Below are 24,978 nucleotides of genomic sequence, written 5' to 3'. Positions count from 1 at the left end.
GGTGTACACATACGTTTACGTATGCGAGTAGGTATATCCATACTTCGAAAAATTTTTATCACCCAAGAAACGCAGATGCCTCGCGGACTTATCTTTATTTAATATTCCGAGAACGTTTCGAGTCGTTGCTCGTCGGTGGAATGCTTTTATCATTTTTATCTAACGCATCGCCAACTGTACCTCGGAGTTGTTCATTTTTTATTTATTTTTTTGTTGATCATTTTGGTTCTTTTTTTTATCTTCAAACTATCCTAATCCAGTGACTCCGGGACAAAGTGTCAAAATATTTTAGCGGTCTGATTGATTTTTTAACTTCGGCTCCACCGCGGGTGATTGATAATTGAATCGAAGGGTAGAGAAATTCTGTAAGAGATCGCTTCTTATTTTTACTATTTTTTTTGTTCATCGCGTCGTATTTGCGGCGTAACTTTACCGGGTCATAATATCATCGATCTTGGCACGCGGTGAAGGAAGAATAGAGAATATATATGTAAAAAAAAAAAGGAACAGAAAAACCGAAGGAAAGTATAAAAAAAAGAAGCAGAAGAGGGTCACGAGGGTGTCTGCTCCGTGCTCTGGTACTGGAATAACGGTGATATCGGTGAGGAAAAATAAGGAAGAGAGGAAGAAGAAGAAATGGAAGCAAGAGGGAGAGGAGGGTGGACTGGAAAAAAAGAAAAAACGATACGAGTATATGGAACGCGAATCCCACGGGAATTTCATTATCTACCTCAACAATGCGTATACAAACCCAATTGGGGTCCTTCAAATTTTTCCTATCTCAACGCAATACGAATTCGATATACACCGTAATCCATCTCACGAGGGCCACTTTTTTCAAAATATTTTTTCAACTTGATGAAACTTTTTCCGAGTCTCGAGTACTTTCAATTTTCAAAAGCTACGATTCATGGTGAAAAAATATCGATCCGCAAAATTTCGAGGTAGAAGATTGAAAAAAACTTGGAATACTTTTCCCTTAAACCGAACCCCCCTATTTTTTTCATTTTGATTAAAGTTACATAACGTATACATATACATGCAGACAGAGGGAGACGTACAGCGCATGTTTTACGAAAAGTTTATTTTCCTTTACGCACTTTACTATTCGAGTGTAAAGTTTTTCAAATGAAATATTTCTGTTTGCCAAAATATGTATACAATAAATACATACAGGGTACACACGTACGTACGTATACATGATTTTCTCATTTCATTTTTATCCGCACTCCTTCGTTCAAGTGTGCTGAAACAAAAAGAAAATGAAAATGAATATACGAGAGAGGAAAGAAGGAGAAAAAAATTTGTTTCCCCGTTCGCTTCTGCATACCGCTCATCTTTCGCGAGGCGATCGTTCTGAATAATTTTGGACCAGGGAGGGACCACATCGTACGAGTGTAAAAACAAGCTTTTTGTATCACTCCCGATCGAACGTTCGAAGTGTTACTCGTAACCGACGCCACGTTCCCTTGCGAAAAATCGCGAAATCTTACCCGAGTGCAGATAAAGTGTAAACCGCGGTAATCAAAAGAAATTGCCCGAAAGGGTCCGGGCTGGTGGATAGGTGAGTTCGAACCGAGCCGCTCCGAACGTTCTTCGGTAGATTGAGAGCCGGATTCGATTGACTCGAAAGGAAAAACTGCTCGGAGGTATGCTAGACCGGATTGAAACGGTGAATCTTACCAATTCAACCCGACGACAAGGTAGTTCACGATTTACAGATGTCGCGTTTTGCTCAACCCCACAAAATTGCAGGTAGCCGTACCTACAGTCCGTGCTTTGTAAATTACCCCGCCATTTTTCGCCTTTTATGCTCCGCCGTCTGTTTGCTTTCGAAGATTCGACGACGCGTTTGCGAGACTAATTTTACTTTCTTTATGACTATGTATAAAAAAAAAAAAAAGGAAGAAAAACAAAATGAATAACCAAATAAGATCAAGAGGTAGTCGGGTGATCATCGGCGTCGCGGAATATCGCTGGAAGCTACTCACGCTCGATCCCCCTATAAGGTCGCTACGATAAAAGGATATTTTCACCTTTACGCGACAGATAAACATAAATAAATGATGACGCCTCTCTTGTTACGCGAGGGTAAAAGATAGCGCGCGGTTTACGAGGCTGCAGGGGCGTCGTCGATGGATTTCACACGACCGGGATCACGTGACCCAGCTTAGCCACGCACAAAGGATTTCTTTTCACTGCGAACGAAAGAAAAGAAAGAAAAAAAAAAAAAAAATTGTGAAATGAAAAAATCGCCAAATTGATTTCAACTTTCAACCCTCGTACTCTCGCGCAAAGTCTGTGAAGATTTTTTCTTTCAATTAATCGGACCGCCACGATTCGTCGAAAAAAACTTTTGCACCAAAATCGGAAAATTATGAAGGACGAAATAATTGCTATCCGATAGCACGCAGAAACTGCGACGTTGATCGATTCTCCTCCTGATTCTCATTCGAGATCCTCGCTTGAGTTCGATGATGATATTTTTCTCCGTCAAATTTTATAATCTGAAATGTGAAATTCGATCATGCGGACAATCCTGGTTAAACTTTACAATCTAAATGATCAAAATATTTTAATTAGAAAAATTAAGACTCGCCATTATGGGATTAAAATAGAACTTTCAATTCTTCTAGAGACCCTTTTGAACCACTAATGGAGCTTTATATTGCTCAGCCAGCCGGCCAACCGCTAAACTACTTCCGAGGGAACTTATAACCGTGAATTATAAAGCTGTAGGATATGCATGTGTATGAAATACGTGAATCGTCTGGTAACGGTATGCAGATGTGCACAGCAATGTATCGGAAAAGCCGTCGCAAATGTTATCGAGGTGGAGTTATAGTTTCAAATTTCCATATAAATAGTATACGAGAAGATGTGCGAGTGCGTTTTATACAGCTCGAGGATCTCGACCCGCTACGCCGTGTTCGACAGAATATGGGAGACGAAAGAGCGAAACTACGAAAATATGAATAAAAATTCTCCTCAGAAAAATTGCTGCACCATCGAAATAATATTCAATACCGATCGTAAACGACGCCCGACGTGTTTCATCCGTCGATAACAAAAGGAAGCGAGTCAGAAATGGGAAGAAAAAAAATTAAAAACCCTTTATTACGGCGCCCAAGAAGCTGTACACGTCGCTCTCGAAGCAATTCCTCGAACTCGCGAGGCCCGAAGAAATGTTTGAAACCGAGTTCCGTACCCCTCGCAATCTTCGTGATCCGAGAAACCGTATAAAACTGCTGGAAATATTTCCTTAATTTTCAGGTGGTTCCATTTCTTCCTTTTATAGGGCTACCGTTACACGCAGCGCGTGAGGTGCAGGTGATATGGTGGTGAAATTCGAGCGCGTAACCCTCCCCCTTTCGCCACTATTTCTGTACGCGTACTCGAACGTTTGTTTTTTTTCATTTTCATTTTCTTTACAGGCAACAAAAAAGGCGGACAAAATAGAGGACTTTTTTGCGTTTCTCTGCAACCGTGACGAAAGCAATTTTTGATCGATTGCGAGTAGCTTATATTACGGGTAAAATTCGATTTCGATTCGATCTTCATTCCCTCATTTTTTCGCACCCCATTCGCGCTGTTAGTTTTAGCGTTTAACGGCAGGGGATGAAGAGAACTTTCGTTGATCTCACCGGAATTGAGTCGGTTTATTTCGGTAATTCGAAGCCTTTATCTGGTCGTTGTATACATACCTGTATGGGAATAGGAACGGAGATGACTTATCTTCCGCCGTCTATATTGCCTGTAATACCTACGTCGATAAATCCGATTTCATTCCTTTCATTCTTTGTTTTCATCCCTTTTATTTTCTCCCTCTATCTTCTCTCCGCATTTCTCTCTTTTCTGACAATCTGTTGGACGCGCCGGCGGTAACTTGGGGTTATTCTAGCGTGACGAGAAAAATGATTGGCTTTTGCTTGATTGCTAAATCGATGCCAAATTACGTCAGAGTCGATTCGATGGAGGGAGGGGATCAAAAATACTTACTTACGGATCTCTTTGAACATCCGATAATACAGTCCGGCGAAGCGGAAGGGAAATAAACTTTTTCGATAATATAAACTTTACCACCGATATATCAGCTTTGTATAATAACTTATTTGAACGATTTCACACGGACGGACCTTAGCTGGAACGTCATATATCGTTAGTTGCAACCTCATCCTCCTCCACCTGCAACTTCCATGATCGAGTCACCGCGGGATATTGTATAGGATATCGCAGGACGAAGACGGATTACCATTAGAAAATATGTGCTCGCCTGTCTTACGTGGTTTACACCCGGAGGAAAACTTGATGACTTATTACGAGGCGAAGAAACAAAAAAAAAAAAGGGAAAAGAAAAAGAAAAAGCAGCAGAGAGGAGGACCGACTCGGTTCGACCTCGAAGGGAACGGAGGAACGTGTTGCACGCGTAGAATTACCGGGTGGCTGCCGTCCATTTCTTGCGAAAACTGAGAGGGCGAAGCCGGTAGTATGGCTCCGGATGCTGACGCTTTGACGCTTGTCAGCAAAGTTTCTGGAAATGAGGTAGAGAGCTTCGCGGCAGTAGCTGCGCGGGGTACGGTTGATACAGGGATCTCGGGGAAAATCCTTAAATCCGAAAAAAGGTTCTGCCGCATCCCTTGGGAACTGTTCCCTGGCAACAACGCGTAAAAGCATAAGCTGTGTCGTTGCTTCACGACGGAAAATATGCTTGTTCTACTCGGATGGTTTCTCCTCATCGCCCTCACGGAATCCTCAACTAGACGTCCTACTACGTCATATACCACTATTGCCGATGTGCCGTTACACACGTCGACCGTTTACGAAACCACTTTTGTTTTTTCTCTTATCCTCCCTATTCCCCGAGGTGAATATCGGAACGTTCGCCCATCGAAACTCGACGTTCGTTCGGGAGCACTAAATTTTTTTTCCACGACAACGATTATCGAACACTCCACCGAACTGTCTTTCCAGTTGAACCAAAAAAACGAAAAAAAATCAAAACGAAAATCGACGAATAAAATAGTTTCATAATTTTGTAGGTACGTACAGAGTTATGGTAAACTCTGTGGAACGCAGTTGGTGATAATAATAAACGTGGTGAAATGGAATCTGGAGGGTTTCGGTGGAGACCGAATGAAAATGTTATACCTCGCACAGTCGCATCACAAAGGAATGAGCTGACCCAATTAGTTCCCCACCGGCCAATTAAATTCACTTAAATATCTGTGCGGAAAAATTGCCCGACTTTTCTATAGGATGTTATTCATTCTCTCTACGTTTTCAAACGCGAATCGTAAAGGATCGGGGTGATCCCTCGGCAAGAAACAGTCGTTCGGCGTGATAAAATGTATCATTGTTTATCGGTGGATCCTTGCGAGGATACCTTCGAAAGAGAAAAAACAAAAAAAAAACGAATGAAATAAGCTCGTTAACGGCAGCGGTGGCGGAGTGAAAAAATAACCGTCGAATCGTTCGCATTTGATGTAAAACAGCGAAAGTATAATAAAGAGAGGAAGGGGAAACGCCTGCTTTGGTGTTTCTTGTGGTGAATTAATTTGATTGGAAGGGCTTCCCTCCTCGACGACGCGAGGGTCGCGTGAAATTACAAAGAAATTTTTCATTTTTTTCATTTTTATTTTGTTTATTTCGATACACGTACACTTATACTTTTCACCGCGATAAAAATAAACATATCGCGGTGAAAAAAAGAAGAATTGGAAAAAAAAAAGGAAAAAATGGGGAGAAATATTTAACCAAGAATCTGGGTTATTGCCAGGAGAAAATGTCTCCTCTATGCAAATCCTTTTTTCTCTTCATAGCCAGCCTAGGGGCGCTCTGTATGCAAATTTTGTCAGCTTGCTCTCGGCACACTAACTACAACGAGAGAACAAAAGTACAGCGACCGACTCGAACATGAATTCGAAAGATATAGACTCCGAAAATGTTGCTCGGGCGTCATTATAACGTTAGGTACTTTACGAAATGAAAACCATAGGAGCGAAGGAGACGGGACGCGAGTAAACCGTAGCAAGGCAAATCTCTTCTTTCTCTTCTTTCAACATCCCGAACTCTCGGGGAAGTCCCGTTTTTACTAGGGAGTATGTAACGAATAATTTTCCACGACGTATCGAACTTGAAGTCTGATCCGAATTTTTCTCTCCACTCCTTTTCAGGTTGTCCAAGGCGCTCAGCCGGCGCTGGTCCAAATGCGACGGAAAAGCGGCGGTGGTGGTGACGGAGCGGGAATCGCGGTCTCTGGGATTCGCCGTCGTAGCGGACCCCAAGGACTGCGATCACCCGCCGCCAAAAGGCCCCTATCAGCACCGGTCGCGTTGCAGGGTTGGCTGCACAAACAGGGCTCCGAAGGTCTCATGCTCTGGAAGAAACGCTGGTTCGTTCTCTCGGAGTATTGCCTCTTCTATTACAAAGGTGAGTCGAAGGAATGTTTGTTTTTTTTTTGTTGGAAAAGAGAATTTTTTTACCACCGCACGAGCTCGTACAATAATAATTGTGATTCTCCCGCGCTCCGCGTGCACATCGCGATATTCCGCACGCATCGTCGTCGTTAGGCGACGCCCTCCGCACGCGTTTCAAAGAGCGAAATTACGAGGGGGCGGGGGGGAGGGGTAAAAAGCAGGTGACGAGGATGCGCGGACCGATCCAATTAGCGGGTACCTCGGCCGGTGTATTAATGGTTCACTTGTCCCTCGAGGACCTCCGGCCGTTATTCGAGTTCACGTTGTCGGGGATCTAGGCTTACAGGGGTTCGTTTCAAGCGGCGTTTTCGCCCTTCGCACGCCTCACCCCTTCCGCCGCCCGTCCCGGCAAAGGTTGTCCGCCGCGTATCATATTTTCCTCCACGAGGCCTCGCGCGTCTCCTCGCGGCAGCAACCAGCTCCCGAACCTCGAACACGACTCGTTACCGCGAACGACTCGGAGCCCGAACATCACCGTGCGGACCGCGCGGCGTATCTCTTTCGTCCTCGGGCGTCGTCCTCCCCGTCCTCAACGTTACTCGTTAGTTTTCAGTCATTCATCTTTCGTACCCTCTCCCGCTGACGTCGACTCCACGCGTTATTTCGGCCGCGCGTTATATCGCCGCGGTCGCGTTCCTCTGCACCGGATAACTGATTATCAAAACCAAAGCTTGTAATAACGTAAGAGGATCTACTACTCAGATGAAACGTGCGTACGCGTACGGTGTACTTATGACCTGGTACAAGTTACGCGTGCTTCCCTCTTCGTTCGGATGGCGCGTTTCGACCGAACGCTGTTACACGAGTACAGTATAGTGTATACGTACGTACTCCGCTTTGGCAAACGATTCGACCGAAAATATTAATGAATTTCGAGGGAGTTCAAGTTCAAAAGGATATGATATTCGCCGGAATTTTCAGTGCGATGTTGTAAAGCCCAGGTGGTATTAAAGCGGACCGGGAAACACTGAGGGATGAAATTGTACGTCTGCGAGAAAGGGAAGAGGTAAAAGAAGCGGAGAGAAAAATAGAAAAACCGGAGGGAGCGGCGGAACTTCCTTTTTTTTGTTTTTACAGAGACGCCTTCCTTCCTTCCTCCTTCTGTATGTTGAAACAGCGATAGGTGTACCATAAAATTGCAATCCTCTTTGATAGTGGAGTAATTACTTACTGCTAGCTAATTTCCGCCGTTGTTGCCTCGAGCTATGCTCAACAATGCACTTAATTGTTCCAACAAATGCCTAGAACGACCGGAGAATACTAGAGCTAGGTTTAATTATGTGAAGGACATTCGCTCGATCCATATCGTGTCCCGTACAGTACTTACCTATACATCTATCTATACGCCGTCGCTTCTGTTCTTTGTTCTCGGCTCATGTCAATCCTGACACCGATACCAATTCGCTCTTTAGCTATCCTTCACCCCCTTCCGTCCTTTCGTACAGTTTGCACAGTCTTCCTGCAACTTCGACGGTGCAGGTCTTCTCAGATTTTCGCTCGGTTGAATTTCGATGTGAAAATTAATCAGGGGATCGCAAAAACTTTCGATGAAACGGCTTCCTTCGTTATTAAAATGGAAACAAAAAATTTTTGGGTTTATTTTTTCATTTTTTTTTTTTGGGGGATATCAATCAGTCGGTGTTGAGTTGTAGCAGGTGTTCCGCGCACTCGACGGGGGAGGGGGGGGGGGGGTGTTAAAAATTGAAAGGTTGGCTGCAAGTTTTCGGGGGTGATATCAGATCGTTGATAAGCGGCTGTTTCCGGACGTCGTACCCTTTGAATTTTGTAATCTTCAAGCGAAATCCGGCCAAGTTATTAGAAGCGCACGTGCCCCGCACTCGTTTAACTTCTCGCTAACTAGGTACGAGGGAAATCCGACGTCTCTGTGCTACCGGGGCGTGAGGGTGGGCCCGAAGTTATATACGCCAAAAGCCACTAATCAACGTCCTTTAATTTTATTCCGTGATTTCGCACCTCCTCTGAACCCGCGGAATCGCGCCAATATCCTCCCGTGTAAATGCCCAGCTCGTACCATTAGGATTTCTTTGGTGAAAATTAGAAAATTAAAACTGCACCCCGACGAAGGACGAATCGACAAAATAACGTGGAAAGAGAGAGGGAACATTTTTTTTTATTCTATCACGAAACTAAAATGTGACTCACTCCGAAATGGTGCAACGCGAATATTTTGCGCAAGCTCGAGAGCCGCAGAATTTCCAATTTTCAAGGGTCAGGTCTTGGTCGACGGTAAGAAGTGGAAAGTCAAGGTGAACACGGTGGCCCGTAGCTGCGTCATTAGTGAAAACAAACTCGGTCGTAACGGTCGATCGCTCGGTTGGCGGACGGGGCGCTCGTCGCATCGTCGTCTGAGCAGATCGGTTCTCGCGTTGCCTAGGGAAATAGGGAGATATACCTTCGCCGGGTGGAAGAGTGGCTCTCCCTCGGGACGTGCATTAATAATGTCACCCGAGGTTCTTCTTTTTCTTACTTTAATACGTCTTTGCTTCGGTTCTTTACGTCTTTTCAGGGGTAACTCCTCGCACTCCTTTACCGCGGTTGCGGAGGAATACCTCGCGAAGGAACTTCTATCTGCTACCGAAAGATCAAAGCTCCTTAGTGCCATGGGAGCACACGGTATACACTCGTACGCTTCTACTTAAGTACGGTTTATTTGCTCGCTGATCTGACCCGGAATTGTACGGGAGTCACTATTTCCTCAACTTTTACGTCGAGCGTCTATTCGGGAGAAATATGAAGCACGTAGACGGGGCCCGAAAAAATGTCAAAGTAGCGGTACGGTTCGACTTTTCTCTCGAATCTCATGTTTGAAAAATAAATAGATGGAAGGCCGGGACGTTATTATCCAATTTTTCGAATCCCGATTGACTCGGATACTCCGCTATAGGAAGGGCTTAAAAGTAATCAGTTTTATAGTAATCGGGTTCATATCGTACTTTGATCCTCTCTAATCCTACCGCAAACTATGCCGGGATTGTTGGGATTCTATGCGCAGTAACCCGAAGAGAAAATGGGCTATGAGAAGGCGAAGCGGAGGATGCGAGGAACTTGTTATTATCCCCTCGTACGCCGATGCTCTCTTTGGCGAATTAATTTCTTCGTTAAAAAGAGGCGTTTCCATCGTCTAGAATATGTTGGATATCCCGTTACCCGTCTGATCGCACCGCAAAGTCCCGATCGGATATCGCAAGGATGTTCCGGTGCATGTGCGTACTTACGCTTTTGCGATGAAAATTGCACATTCGAGGGAATTCAAGCTTGTTTTTGACTCGGTCTTCCGAAACGACCGAGAAAATTAATTTGTCTCCCCCTGAACATCCTCCAGCAGCAGTCAAAAGGGAGGCGGGTTGATGAGATTGCGGTAAAACACTCACCCCCATTATCGAACAACCGGGAGAACGTACTGTTCGGTTAAAGTAATAACAAAGTAGACGGAAGCTACTGTACACGTAACGTAACGTAGGTACTCAGCGGTAGGAAGCTCTACAAATGTCTTTTCACTTTTGTTCCAGGCCCCGAGGAGGAAAAATTACTCGGGTCGATACTCCTGCCTTCTTACCGTGTGACGGCGTGCAGACCCGAGGACAAGGCCAACAAAAAGTTCGCTTTCAAAGCCGAACACGCTAATATGAGGACGTACCATTTTGCTGCTGATTCGAGGGAGGCGATGAACCAATGGGTGAACGCCTTGACTCTGGCGTCGTTGCTTCAGGATCCGAACCCGTGAGTCTGCATCAATTGTAATCGATATTATACAGTGAGTGAAATTTGAAAGGTTTTTGCACGAAATATGAGGCGATGATAAGCGAACAATGAAAACGGTACGAATTAACGGGGTATCGGTTACCTGTATTCCCTCAAAGCTGATTTGCTCGAAGTTTGTTCTAACTGAGAACACGTCGGAAACTCTGCCATTTACGAGGAAGCGGATCGACCGACCGCTGGCTCCGTACGCTGCACGTAGGTACGTACGTACCATAGGTACGGTAAGAGCCGCGGAATACCCCGCGGGTCTCTTTGCTCGTCAAAGGGACCACCGCCGAGCTGATAGCGCAGCTAGGAACTTTTGTCGTTTGGCCACTCATAGGGGTTGTATATCTTTTGATCATTCGCTTTATTACACGCCGAGGGTTCTCCGGGCAATCGACCCGCGAGACTCTGCGGCGTTATCAAAACCTCCGAGATGCATTCTGACCTCTGTGTTAATTATACGCTTTCAGCGGGGGAGGGGAAATGGCGATCGCTCTCGAACTCGCGGGACCGGCGGACGGCGAGAGGAGCGCTCGACCGAGCGTTTCCTCGATATCTTCTATTTTGAACCAAAGCGCGGACGACAGCGACAGCGGGTTTCACGGCTTTCAATCGAGGGACGACCCCAGCCACGCGTCCAACAATAATTCCAGTCCCAACAGCGTGAACACCGCGTCATTTCCAACTCTCAACAATAATCACGACGTGGCGCAACCCCAGCCCGTCGTCAACGGATGGATGCAACAGTCCCCGCAGTACGGACAACCCGGTACGTCGCAGCAACAACCCCAGCAACAACAACAAGCACAGTACGCACCGCTTCCGGGACCTTCTCATCAACACCAGCCACAAATTCATCAGCACGTTGTCCATCAACACAAACCCATGCAGCAACAACAGCAACAGCAGCAACAACAGCAACAGCAACAACAACATCAGCAGCAGCAACAGCAACAGCAACAGCAGCAACAACAACAAAATCCTCAAGCTGGGACGAGTAACGTGCAGACGGCTCAACCGTTGCCTCGAAATTTTGGGCAACCTTTGTACGCCAACGCCCCGCCGAAACCTCGTAGATTAACGGAAGGGTCGAATGAATACTCGACGCCCTCGCCGGACCTGGATTCACTGCATCCGGATTATCGAAAGTCTCCGGTATCACCGTGCGACGGTCGTATGACGACAAAAAGTCCCGCCTCGGAATACGACAGAGGAAGTGTAATTTATGTCACTAGAATGACGCAGCCTCCGCAGACTCTCAGAACCGATAAGTCTGGATTGAATTATGGATACGCCCAGACTTCTCAACCCACCGAAAGGCGGACACCTGATACTTACGGAAGGAGCGCAAAACCCAGAACTTCGAGGGGGAACGGTGACTACGAAGACGTTTACGGGGCGCCCCAATTGTATCAGCGACCCGCGGGACCCGTCGGTTACACCAAGGGGCCGGCACCGGCACCTATCCCCATTCCGGTTTACGTGCAACAACATCAACCACAGCATCAGCAGATCTACGCGGTTCTTCCGACTCATACAGGTGAGGATTGAACAGTTTTGTGCAAAATGAATTCTTCGATGTCCGTCGTCTAATGGATCTCAGCAATAGCTGGAGCGTGTATATCCATCAGTCGAATAAAAATTTGAAGTGAATAAATCTAAATCGCACCTCGTTGTTTCACGGATTATCTTTGTAAGAGGTGGACGCTGCTATCAATGCCGATTGAACCGCTGTTATTTTCTCCCCTCATTGAAAGACGAGAGAAAAGTTTTTCTATCGTCGCGTACTCAGGAATCGTTGACGAAATACGCGACGGAATTAACGGGGGAGAGAGACAAATGGTTCGTTGAAAACTTGAAAATCTCGACTCTCGTTCAACCCCGTGAAAAATATCGCGATCCTATACACTCCCGAGTCGAGACGCGTTAAAGCCTCTAATTAGCACTATTAAACCCATTCTCTCAAGATTCTGCAGAACGGCTGGTTTTTCTTTTTTTTTTTTTGTTCTTTTTGTCAGTTTTCACCAGATTTATTTTTTACCTCCGGTCTCCAGCTCGTCAATGTTTCGCACGGTTGGATCGAGAATAATTGAAACGCGAAATACTCGGATCTCCATTCTTTGCGACCGGCTTCCGTTTCACTTTTTTTCCATTCGCTCGCGTCTCCCTCTTTTTTTTTCGTTTATCCCCCGCACCTCACGTTATACCGACGATGTTTATTTTGCTAATTAACGGCGACATAAGACGAGCGATTTTGTTTGACTTTTAGCTCCAGTAATGAGACAACCTAGGGCACAACCCCCACCCCGTCCGCACAGCGCTGATTTCTTAGAGTACGAAGCAACGAGAAGACCTCAACAGCAACCTCACGTTCAACCTACGGGGAACGTCGCGAGCCAACAACGTCGTCCTCAAAGGCCCAAGTCGAGTCTCGACGTAGTCAATCCGTCCGACGTGCCGACTAACGACGGATATTTTTACTCCGAAGAAAGGTAAACGAACAGACAATCGAACTAACGAAAGTAAATCAGGTGAGTGAAGTACGCGATATTTTCCGGGCGTGTGAAAATTCTCATTGACTGCGACAGAAAAAAAAGTTACTCGCTCGCGACGCAGCGGGACGAACATTCCATTCGTCGTTGGTGATTATTGCGACGAAATATTTCACGCAACGATATACACATCGCGTGACGCGACGTTTGATTCGTCTGTTGTTAATTACGAACCGATGATATGTGCGTAAAAAATAAACAATCGAAAAATACCGGCGGCGATATTTTTTAAGTTTAACAGTCACGTTTTCCTTGTTCGTCGCGAAGGTATGCGGCACAGATGCGTCAGTCAGCGGTTTACCTGCATCAGACACCGCAGCACCATCAGCAACAACGTAATCAGTCGTTGTCTCGCGCCGCGACGCCCTCCAAGACGACGTCCTCGAGGGAACGCGACGCCGAGTCCGGCGTCGGTAGTCTCAGCGAAACCTCCAGTTCTGCTCTCAGACGGTCCCAGAGAGACCAAAACCCCATCCAGCAACACCACGTCGCCTCGTCTCATTCGCTGCAACGACACTCCGAGTAAGTTTTGATGCATCCTGATTATACGTATTAAAATTAACACCGAATCGGAGGGACAAGTTTGTATTTTCAATCGTCCGGGTTTCGCTGCGATGTAAGGAGAACGTATCATTGCTACCATTTATCATGTTCGTAATTTCTACGATCCAATTTCCTCCGGTATCAGATTAAGCCTATCGTGTGTTTCATAAATCGTTTAATTTATCGCCTATGCTTATTATGAGCGGGCAGGTAGTTCGGCAGGTATAATTGCGCCACGTAATTTTACTACTTTCGATATTGAATTACAGCGGCTATCGTCTGTATCACCGCGATACCCGAACTCCGCGTTCCGCTAAATCGTTGTTGGCTACAACATCGACTACACCGAAATCCCCACCGATCGAAAGTTTGAAATTATTTTTTTTTTTCTTTTCTCTACCCGTACCACAAACTATTTCTTCAATCGTTCGCTCCGCAGCGGCGAAACTCACTTTGGTTTCGATTTTTCTGTTTTCTTTTCTTTTCTTTTATTTTTCTTCGTTTTCTTTTTTTTCTCTCCTTCACTTTTGAATTGTCCTCACGGAATTAATATTCTCCACGTTCGCCGTTGTCGTCGTAGCTTGACAAGTCGTTGGCTGGAAACTTCTGCGCTCACTTGACTTTATATATTCGAAATAGTTGCTGTACGGCGTACGTACGTTCGTACGTTGAACGTTACGATATCCCACCGGGTTTACCTGCGGGTAGAGTCGGCGGTAGGTTTCTACCTACGGAGTGAGTCACTCGCGACGGAAAGCGAGAATAAAACGCGTTGCCACCGTAGATTCCACGACGAGGCGATGCGTCAAGACCGAGACAAGAAATATAAGACGTGTTCACCGTTATACCTTTACATACCTCGTACAAGGCTATACGTACGTGTACGTTCGGAGGTACGGCACCCGTTTCCCGAAACTCACCGCTTAGGTCATCCCGTAGTGACACTCCTCGTCTCACCGATACCGAAAACGTAAACGAAAAATGAAATTTTCGATCGAGAATCATGTCAAAAATGAAAAACGAAGAACTCAAACAATCGGTGGTGTATTTCATCACATCAGCTCGCGTATATCGTGACCTGGCGTAATGGTGACTTCGTTACACGGTCTCCCATATGTTAATTTTACCGTTCGCAAACTGGATCTCACGTGAAACAACGTGTATTCGTACACCATAGGTTACACGTGTATTCGTGAAAAGGTCCGCTGATCAAAATACAATAAACCAGAGATACAATTAATAATTTCAACGAATTATTTCTGTTCGCGTGTATCTGTAGAATAACTAACGAGTCACTCGTAAGACGATCACTGCGGGAACGGAGCTACGATCAGGCCTCGGGCAGGGAACATTTGTTCGGCGGTGTTCCGGGTGAAGGGGCCACGGTACCTAGACGGATACAACGTGAATCTCGTACGGAGTACGACACGTCAACCGGTGGTAGGGCAAGGCGTTGGAGCGAACAGCAATTCGCCAGGTCAGCGTCTGCTCGTCTACCTCGCACTCGACATCGGGTTGACCGGGACGACGACGATTACGCGGAAAGATCGTCGGGACAGGACTCGCGCGATGGCGAACGAAAAATACAACAGGTAAGTGAAAAATTTATCGTTTACCTAAACAATGTGTGTGCGTGTGTGTGTTCGAATGTCTGTTATCGTTGAATCGATCGAGTTTTTATGTCGATTGGTCAGAGATGACGATAATTACAATAATGACAACGGATTAGGGGATGCCGGTTTATATAGAAATCGGCAAATTGACGGTTGAAACAATTGAATCGCTTTCATATCGGGTTTATTATTCGTCTATAATTACACGTAACATCGTGACAATTCCGGCTAATCTATGCGTGCGGCTATCGAACGAGTCAGAAATGTACGGCAATTAAACATAGTATCATATCGGCCCCGGTGATCATCGAAGCGTAAATGGGACGCGGCCAATATTTTGTTCAAAACGATTATACCTCTTTATCATATTTATATACATATCAGTGTTTACTGGCTTTGCTGAATCTCTGAAGGTGTGAATTACGTATATATATATTTATATATATATATATATGCAATGAATAATTATTGATTCCCGTATTATACCATGCGTAGAATCACTCGCCGCACGCTGCGACAGCGCCCGGTTATATGTATATACACCCATATACCCATAAATTATGGCTGTTTGATACGCGTAGTACGTTTGTTCGAATATTTCCGGTAAAATTTCGTTCGTTCGACGATAATTCGCAGCGTTAGAACAAGCCGGATGAGACACGGCAATGTATAACGCATTTCACGTTAATTAGTCACACTAATATCACCGGTACAAAGCTATTGTGTAAAATCGTACAGATATAGCACGCCGCATACTGCGTATAATTATCGATGAATGTCCGAATGTAAACTATAGTTTATCGTTGATTCGCCTCAGATTTCGCAGGTATTTTCGGCCGGTTGAAACCGGATGAATTTTGCGAACGCTTCGTAGGGAAATCTGGTCGAATTTTTTTTCACCCGAAATTCAACTTCACATTTCACGCCGCAGAGAGAGGAGTCCATGAAACGTCTGCTGGAGTGGAAGCAGCGTATGCTGCAGAGTCCTTTGACGAGAAAACCTACCGGATCCGTTAACCGCGGGTTGGCTCAGAACGAACTCTCCAGTTATTACAAACAGCAGGCCTTCCTGGAGCTTGCGGCCCACGAGGCTAGCGTCGCCGAAGCTCGACATTCGAGGCGAAGGGACGAAGGACACAGGACTCATCCGAGGAGCAAAAGCACGGACGGGAGACGTTCGGTTACCAATAACGTCTCGCGATACAACAGCTACTCGAGCGACGACGAAGGTAGGGACTCCTCACCTGGTTTAATCATTTGAGTATTCGTCCTATCATTTGCGTGTTTAGGGGCAATATCGGTGCAGAGGCATTATTAGTGGTCATAGTGTATTATAGGGCGTTATCCCGTTCATGGTATAATGTTAGTGTTTAAGTAATAACGCTGCGTGCATTTGGATAGTTTTAACTCGCATTAATAATAATAATTAGCAGTAGAAATTCATTTTGTTTTCTATTATTCTCATTATCCTATTACTTATAGCTATCTAACAAAACGACGCTATATATATATATATTTACATACCATTAAAATACACACATATCATTATCATCATATAGGTACATTTAAGAACTGCTTTTATCGTAATTCTATTTCTACCAAACCGCATTAAATGTTGTACTACAACGTGCCACAATTACAATTGCTCATCTTATTACCGTGTCCTTCCGATTTTTGATTAATTAACTCGCTGAATAATATTACGTATACCCCTCGATTTATTTATTCTTTTTTTTTTGGTTCTTCTACTTCACTTTCTTCTCACTTCTCAGTGTGGGTAGGTAATCAAACTTGAAGATCTTTTCACGTTGTTATACCTGACAACTTTTCCTTCCAGTTTGATTACCGCGAAAAAATGGCGTATTCTCTCGCGGTACACATTTTCATCCGAACTTTTTCTCTTTTTTTGTGTTTTGTACCCCATCCCCATTCCCAATTCCCTGTGTGTGTGCCTTATGTATAACTGTACGTATTTCTTTTTCTGTCTTTAATTCGTCGCTCTCTTTGACTCTCCCCTGTGCGTCTGTCGCCCTTGTTATTTATTGTATTCAGCGCGTCCTACGTCTTTCGCGTATTATACGATCTTTAATAATTTCTGGTGGACCTGCAGCCTCTTTATAAAAAACAAAAAAAAAAAAAAAAAAATGAACCATCTGTGGTGTAGTTGTGTGATGCGAATCTCAAACGCTGAACGACCGACGATAAATAATGGAACGCGGATAATGTGCATAATTAAAAGAACAGAGAAAAAAAAAAAAAACAGAAAAAAAAGTAAAGAAAAATTATTAATCAAACGATGTATATGGTGTGGTGTGAGACGTGGTTACGATACTTTTAATTCCCCGTGGGGCTCCACCTCGCTGTCAAATGGTTCGGTGCTGGTGATTGGGACGGGCTGGGCTGGACCACTAACAAAAGAAAAAGGTACGGCGATAAGAGAAAATAAATATTAGAGTAATGTAAGGAGGATATGAGAGGAGAAAAAAGATGAAATAAAATTTTGAAAACGAACGCACGACGCAAAGGCGTAGAGTCACGCCCTAAAAAAAAAAGCATGCCGCCGATAATCCAACTAACAAAGCATTTCCAAAACGAAGTTCCCCGAGTGCCTTTAGCCCGTGGTGTTGTTAGCGTAATGTAACAAATCTATTTCGCCATGCTCTAACTGCACACTAACTCAATTCCTTCCACCTTTGCGAGCCAAGATTACTGCATTCGGTTTATTTTACGGATATTTGATTTTTTGCCGATTCACGATTTCGATGCATCTTTCGAATTTTTTCGTCCCGTCGCCAGATATGCGGAAGTGACCAACTCTCGCTAAAGTGTAGGTATTATTTCGACAGAGAAAAAAAAAAAAAAGAAAGAAATCACCAACGATACTCGTAACACTGCGAATTGAAGACAAGTGTGCTTTTCACCCTTACTCGACTCACTTTGTCTGGTCAAATGCAGCGATTGTAGTCGGGGCAAGCTTTGTTCGAGCGAGCGCTTTGCGGCTGAAATAGTTCCAGTCTGACGTACACGTAGTTGAGTTAGTTCGCGTGCCGTCTGTGCCTGAATTAACTCGGCAATGATGCGCCGCCAGCTTCCCCACGTTTATAGGTTTACCGAAGCTTAGAAAGTTCAGGTATACGTATAATACCTCTACCTATTATTCGACTGCAGTTTTAGTCGGAAATTTAACGCGACAATTACTATTATTTCCCCGCTAGTAAAACGTCGTTTCTATGAAAGTACGTAAAGCGTTTTAGTCAACCGAGCGCAGTAATCTTGTCTCAAACGGCAATGGTCGAGTAATTTCCATTCCATCGGTCTCTCGGTATTTCGGTATGGCTTTTCCTAACATTATACAATAGCTGCCTTGACGGTGGAAGGGAACAGAGGTGATGTTCGCTGCAATAGAGTAACGGAAAATTATTATTGTTTGACCATAACTCAGAGTTGGGCAACGTGAGGCACAAGCGAACCCGTAGACCCTCCCACGCCAGCAGGAGCCCCCGGCAGATTCCGGACGAGCGGACGTCTTCGAATTCCTCCGCTATAACATCCCCGAACTCCGCGACCGCCACTGCGACCGTAGCCAACGACAACCTCGTGACCGCGACCACCAACGTCGCCATGATCGCCGCGAATACAACGACTACCTGCAACGCAACAGTTAGAATAAACACGACCAACAACAGCAACAACAACAACAACAACTACAATTTCTCGGGCTCTGGAAATCCGCACCCCTACTCCGCTAATTCACCCGTCGTTCATCCGTCACCGTCTACCGCTCAGTGCGAATACAACCGACGCAAAAACATCCCCGTATCGTCGTCACGTGGCGGTGCTAACTTACCCGGCGGTATCCCGCCGGACGCTGGTTACGGAGATTTTGACTTTTCCACGTCTTCCTACGAGATGATCAACCCCAGATCTTCGGAAGGGAGATCGGGAAGACAGCAAGATTTCGAACAACGTGGCGTTTCGCCATCGGACGATGGCGCCAAATGGCAGCAGTTGAAAACACCGAAAAAACCTACGGGGATCTTGAAACAGACGACTTTGTGTCACGCGCCGAACGAACAGTCGGGGAAAAATGAAGGCAGACTCAATACCCTGGCTGGGTATATTCCGAACGAAAATTGGCTGGGGCAGAAAAACGTGCAGTGGAATTCCCGCGACGACAAAGAAGATTGGGACCTGAAAATCGACGAAACCAAAGTCATTAAGGAATTCTCTTATCAGTACATAAAACCCGACGACAATCAGCTGCCGAGAAAGGAAGAGGAACCGTCGGCGCAAGAAAGGGACTCCGTCAACGGTGTGCAGTCGAGAATTAAGTCCTTCGAACTGAATTTAGACGAGACTCCAGCCTCGTTGAAAGAGTTCCTCGCCATGCAGGAGCCGTTGAAAGTTTCCCCGCCGCAAGCGACGGAGGCTCACGTTTCTAGGCTCGATTCGACGAGAAAAACTACGGTGATCCGAGACTTTGCTCTGGGCGAATCTAATTCAGAGACAAGAGAGGAGGATCAGGCGAACGCGGACGACGGGGGTTTCAACTCATCCTCGAGTGGACTCGATTGTAATAAATCGGTTAAAGATCTCCTCGCTGATTTCGAACGGAAATCTCAGCAGGCCAGGAGGCAAGAGAATGACAAAATTGACGACACGAAACACCGCGGTGTGTTCAGTGACACCGAAACCCTCCTATACGACACAGGAAGTGACTTGGATCAGCCGGAAAAAGGTCAAACGAATGAGAGGACTCGGAATACTCAATGTCCGGTGATTAACGAGGAGAATTATACCGGGACGATTAAAAGAAAAAAGGATTTCGTGGACAGGAGAAGACCGACGCAAAACGACGAGAAACCTGAACCACCGAATAACAGCAATGCCGAAGAAGTTATAAATCCTGATTACGCAAGGCTCAGTGTAACGGAATCTCTAGTCACGCACGACGACAACCTGTCGGAAAGTGACCCCGTCAGTCCAGACTCAAAACCGGAAGAGTTTAATCCCGAAGAACATTACATGCCGATGTCACCGAGGAAGGCGATTTTGGATCCCGCCAACGAACGTCCTAACTCCAAGATGATGGAAAGTCTTTTCGCGAGCCTCGATCACGAGGAGAACTCTTACGTAGAGATGAGTCAAAACGGCATGGGTCATTCGTTGCTCGCGCCCGACAATAACGAGAGAAAACACGACTCCGGCGATTACTCGACGCTCGATCCGCCTCACTACGAGTTCGTTTGCGTAGCTGACAATAAAATGGAACCCGTCTACATGGAAGTGAGCCAGCTAGCGGACAAGGAGGACGACGAATCTTCGGGTAAAAAATCCAAGCCAAAAAGAGGAGAGCAGGGCGGCGACGCCCTTCCGCCGAGACCCGATCTTCCGGATATCCTCACCACTCTGAAGTCCGACAGTTCTGACGCCGACGACGAGTCGTCGAAGGACCTCGATTCCCTCGACGCGCCTCGTCACCCGCGTTTCAGTCTCTCCGACACTTTTCGTCCCGCGTCTTACTACCTCGGTGCCAGTCAAGCTCTCATAGCGGAACTGCACGACTCTTCGGACAGCGAACTGGTCTCTCCACCGCCTATTCCAACGTCGCCGCCTCCCCTGGAAGACCTCGACTCCCTCGAAATTCAGGACTCGTTACCGGAGGTGAAAAAGGTAGCACCCCAAGTGGCGGCTAGTCGCGACAGCCTGAACAGCCGCGATTCGCCGAAGTCGTGGAACAAACCAGCCGGTCAGGTCGAGTCGCACAGACCTCAGTCGAGGTTTTCGGACACTACGATAAGCTCGACGTTCAGGGACAGCAGAATGTCACTGGAGAGTGCGTCCGGAAGCGATTCGGTGGATCTCAGAAGTCCCGAAGAGGAGGCGAGGCACCGTCAGCTGAAAAGACGGCCCGTCAGCGACGAGGTGTGCGAGGTACTCGACAGTTTGGACGAGCTGGAATCACTGGGCAGTCGTTTCGACGGGGCCAGTATCGACCTCGACCAATACCTCGAAGAACTTCAGGCGAGGGACGCCTTCAACGTCGACTTGTACGCGAAGGATTTGAGTTACAACAGCATATACGGTTTCAACGAGTCCATGCTGGTCACGGACAAACATCTCCAGAAAACGACGAGTCAAGAGATATCCGGCAAACAAAATCTCCAGACTTCTTACAACAGTCTGGACCAACCCTACCGGTACGGCGTGAAGAACAAGACGAGTTCGGCCAGTAGTCTGCCGTCGATGAGGGTCAGCGATCTTCCCCCCATGCATCAGCACTCGCAATCGTTCACGGGGGACGTTCACTACGAGAACGTGGTGAATTTTTCGCCACTTCGCGGTTCGCCTGGCGTCAGATCGGAACACGGGGACAGAGGGAGAGCCGCCGAAAATTACGGCAGACAAAAACCTCAGCAACGTCGAAGCCCGTTGGTTTCTCACAGCCGGGATTCCAGCTACTCCGTAGCTTCGGGAAACGCCTCGATATCCACTTCGGTGGCTTGCCAAAGACCCGGAAGCGCCCAGTCTTCCCTGATGACCACTCCCATGGGCTCTGTATCGCCCGCGCCAATTTCCGGAGTCACTGGATCGACGAACGCAACTTATAATTCCCAAGGGCGGCACTCTAGGGAGACGAGTCAAGATTCGGCGCGATACTCGCTGTCTCCGAATCACAGATCCTCGGCGAGTCAAGACTCCGGGCAATATCCTCCGTCTACGTCGACGGTGAAAACGGCTTATTACCCCGCGAATCAGGTGCAGAATGATCAGAGCGGGGCGCCTTATTATTACAGCGATTTGCAAGCTGGTGTCAGCGGAGTGGACGCTCTCATGAATCGAGCTTCCGGTTCTTCGAGGTTACCGCAGCTGAACAATCAGCGAGGAGACGCGGCCCTCCAAGGGGCCAGTAAAAGAAACGATATCGGCCGCATGGTGAACCCGATTCCGAGGCAAATGCCCAGGCAAATACAAGTCGAGGATATCGACGAGGCCAGGCGAATAGCTGCCGAATTGAGGAAATCCACGACCCAGTATCTGGCTGAGAAAAAAGCGGGGCTTCAAGTGGACAGAAGAAATATATACGAGGCCGACACACTACGGAGGGTCAAATCCACCGATCCTCTGCCCGACGTTTCTAGGCTCCCCGATCTCAACTCGCGCAATCTCTACCCGCATGGCCTGCGCGATAAAGACGACGATCCGGCGACGAGATATGCCGCGCAACACATGGAAGCGGGTGTTCGCCACGCCACGCATCGGAGGTCAAGGTCTCTCGAAGGACTTCTAGATGACGCGGAACTGCAGAATTTAGTGGAGCAACGAAACAGAGCCAGTCAGGCGGCTGCGGCGGCTGCGGCTGCGGCGGCGGCCGCGGCGGCGGCGAACATGTCCGGGCAAAGATCGGTGGAAGCAGAAAGCGCGAACTACCGATCATCGATAGTCGAAGGTAGATTCGAGGGAGAAGATCCTTGGGAACAGGACTCTCTGTGGAGGGAAAGTCTGCGCAGAGTTAGTCTTAGACACGCGAGATCCCTCGACAATTTGGAAGCGACGTCCGTCGCCTCTACGGTCGCGGCTCAAACGTCCAGAAGAATAGCGACGGGTGGTTCGGCAGCGACCGCCAATACGTCGAGGGGTCGTACGAGGATCACCAGGGGTGCTACGTACGTGAACGACATCGTTTTGCGCCGCGATATCGTCGCGGAGGAGTCCGGCGAGCGTCAAAGATCGAGAAGAAGAACGAGCGGGGATCGGGAAATCGACGCTGTGCAAACGGGAAGTGACAAGGACGCGGAGGACGAGGAGAGGAACGAGGGCAACCCCGGGGACGAGAATGACGAGGCTTACGAAAGGCTAGCGATGGACAGAATAGGCTCGGGCGGGTACATTTGGGATCCCGAGAACGAGGCCTATCGCAAACAGGGACCTCTACCCCGTGACTCGGCGGCGGGTGTTCGTCATCCGAATTTTTTAGCCGAAGGCAACCTTCCCCCAGCTCCGACGATGGCGGAGACGCGCGGGTCTACGGCAACGTCCGGTTCGTTCGAAATCGACCGGGAGAAATTGCGACAGTGGGACCTACTTTCGAGCGCCTGCTTGCTCCAGGAACAGCAGCGGACGTCAATGGCGGAATCGGGGCGAGGGTTGCCAGCGACAACGATCAGGGGAGACGGAGATCATATCGAGGCTCGGGTCCCCGTCCCGACGTCGGGATCGGAGGAGCAAACGATGACGGCGACGTCGGGAATTTCGACGTCCGATACGCGCCGTGTCCAGGTGATTCAGAGCGTCGCGGGGGAGGATCGGGATCGCCGGGAGGAGGAGGAGGAGGAGGAGGAGGAGGAAGATATGGTGTCGACTCTGGGAGCGGTGACGGCGGAAATTTGCAGCAGTGCAGTCGCCGCTACAGGTGAGTGGCGTTTGAGGACTACTGGGATGTTGAGAAAATGAGCGGAAAGAGGTCAGTGTTCCAAGTCGCCGCTCCGGAGTCGTCGTCGTCAAAGAAATTTAAATAAAAATGAAAAAAAAAAGAATAATAATTAAAAGTAAAAACGATACCCGTTGACATTAAATTTAATATGGTTGAAATGGCTCTTGCGCGCGTTCCAACTCGCCATTAACGACGGCGTTAATCGGACGAGCTGAATTTTCGTTTCACTCAACGTAACAATTTTTTTTTTTCTGAGGAAACGGTATAGCAAATGATATGGTCACGCGTGGTAACTTTCGTTGAGATGGTCCTTAGGATTTTTGTTGGTTCAATAGTCAAGCCGTGTCGACGAGTTGGAACACAACCTTGAGCTATGGTGGGTGACAAGGCTGCGATTTTGAAAAAAAAATCGTTCCTCGTAACATCCCCCTTGTGAATATAGTACTTAATCTAGTTGTATGGTAATGATTGATTTCAATCCACGGATCGATCAACTCTGATAAAAACAACAACAAAAAAAAAAACAACCAATCGTACTTTAAGCGCAGATAATTCGTATGATTGCCATTAGCCACCTGAGATTTCAGAAACCTTTCCAAAGCCAAAACTAGGCCAGGCAGATTTTCTTCTTTCGTACAAACAAAAAAAAACAAATTGAAAAAAATTAATGAAATCAGAGCGCTTTTCAGTGCAGCCTTGTAACTACGAAGGCAGTATAGCAGTTACTTTTATGTTAGTTCAAAGTCTATCGAAGAGTGAGAAACAGAATGACGAGATGCTCAACTTCTAGGCTAATTTCAACGTTCATCCTTGTTACCTTTTTCAATTACTATCGCGCTCGGGAAAGAGGCCATTCAGTGCAAATAACGCTCGGATAAAAACTTCCTGTAAAGAAATTTCATTCCACATTTACGATTCCACTGATATAGTTTCTCGCGATGGAGTCAGAAAGAGAGCTTTTTCTTATACGTGTACTCTCATCGACGCAGAGTCAGCTAGGTTGAAACGTCGTCGGTTACAGCCAACATTCATAAACTACTGTTACTCAACTCCTGTTACTTCTGATGACAATCTCGCTCTCCGTACAAACTCTGACTTCGAGGTCTCGTTAAATACTCGTGGAAATATAATTTCACCGGTACTCGTGGAAATTTTCACCTGATACATGCAAATTATACAATACTCGCACTTCAACGCTTCGCAGGGTCGTGCGCGTTGCGGTACCGTGCAAAATTTGCGAGTTTAATGGATTTTCCATTAATGCTTTTAAACCTACAATTTCACTCCAGGGCTAATATCGTACGGACTCAATTTTTTTTTTTTTTTTTTTTTTAAATTTTTTTTAATTTTTTTTGCACAGTGTTCATAACTTGTATAATTTTTTACTCGCTCCTACGAAACTAGTATGTAGGTACATGTATTATATTAACTCTACTCTTAAATTACTGCGAGAAAAAGTAATTAGCCTTAATACTAATTAGTATACTTGTACATAATGATAATTGTTGTAGAATGCTGTGAAAATTTGTATATATATAACGTATACACGAATACCATCGCTATACACGAAAAGCATGCAACGACTGACAATA

At 46.5% G+C, this 24,978-nt stretch overlaps 1 protein-coding gene across 10 annotated transcripts in view; it reads left to right on the top strand.

The window, feature by feature from the left end:
* The window catches only part of LOC105685860, a 165,816-nt gene that overhangs the window by 82,947 nt on the left and 57,891 nt on the right, over positions 1–24,978 (top strand). For all 10 annotated transcript variants that reach the window (XR_007278447.1, XM_048655454.1, XM_048655453.1 and 7 more), the window contains 8 exons: positions 6,174–6,429; positions 10,007–10,217; positions 10,715–11,784; positions 12,514–12,736; positions 13,064–13,318; positions 14,619–14,931; positions 15,884–16,181; positions 18,395–23,365. Coding sequence is in view for 9 of the 10 variants with exons in the window: in XM_048655454.1 (XP_048511411.1) it covers positions 6,174–6,429; positions 10,007–10,217; positions 10,715–11,784; positions 12,514–12,736; positions 13,064–13,318; positions 14,619–14,931; positions 15,884–16,181; positions 18,395–23,365 (7,597 nt within the window). In the remaining variant the exon portion in view is untranslated. The remainder of the gene's footprint in view (positions 1–6,173; positions 6,430–10,006; positions 10,218–10,714; positions 11,785–12,513; positions 12,737–13,063; positions 13,319–14,618; positions 14,932–15,883; positions 16,182–18,394; positions 23,366–24,978) is intronic.

Source organism: Athalia rosae, chromosome 5, assembly GCF_917208135.1.
Source record: "Athalia rosae chromosome 5, iyAthRosa1.1, whole genome shotgun sequence".
Lineage (NCBI taxonomy): Eukaryota > Metazoa > Arthropoda > Insecta > Hymenoptera > Athaliidae > Athalia > Athalia rosae.
The sequence above is the reverse complement of the archived record's forward strand: the minus strand, read 5'-3'. Positions and strand labels throughout refer to the sequence as shown.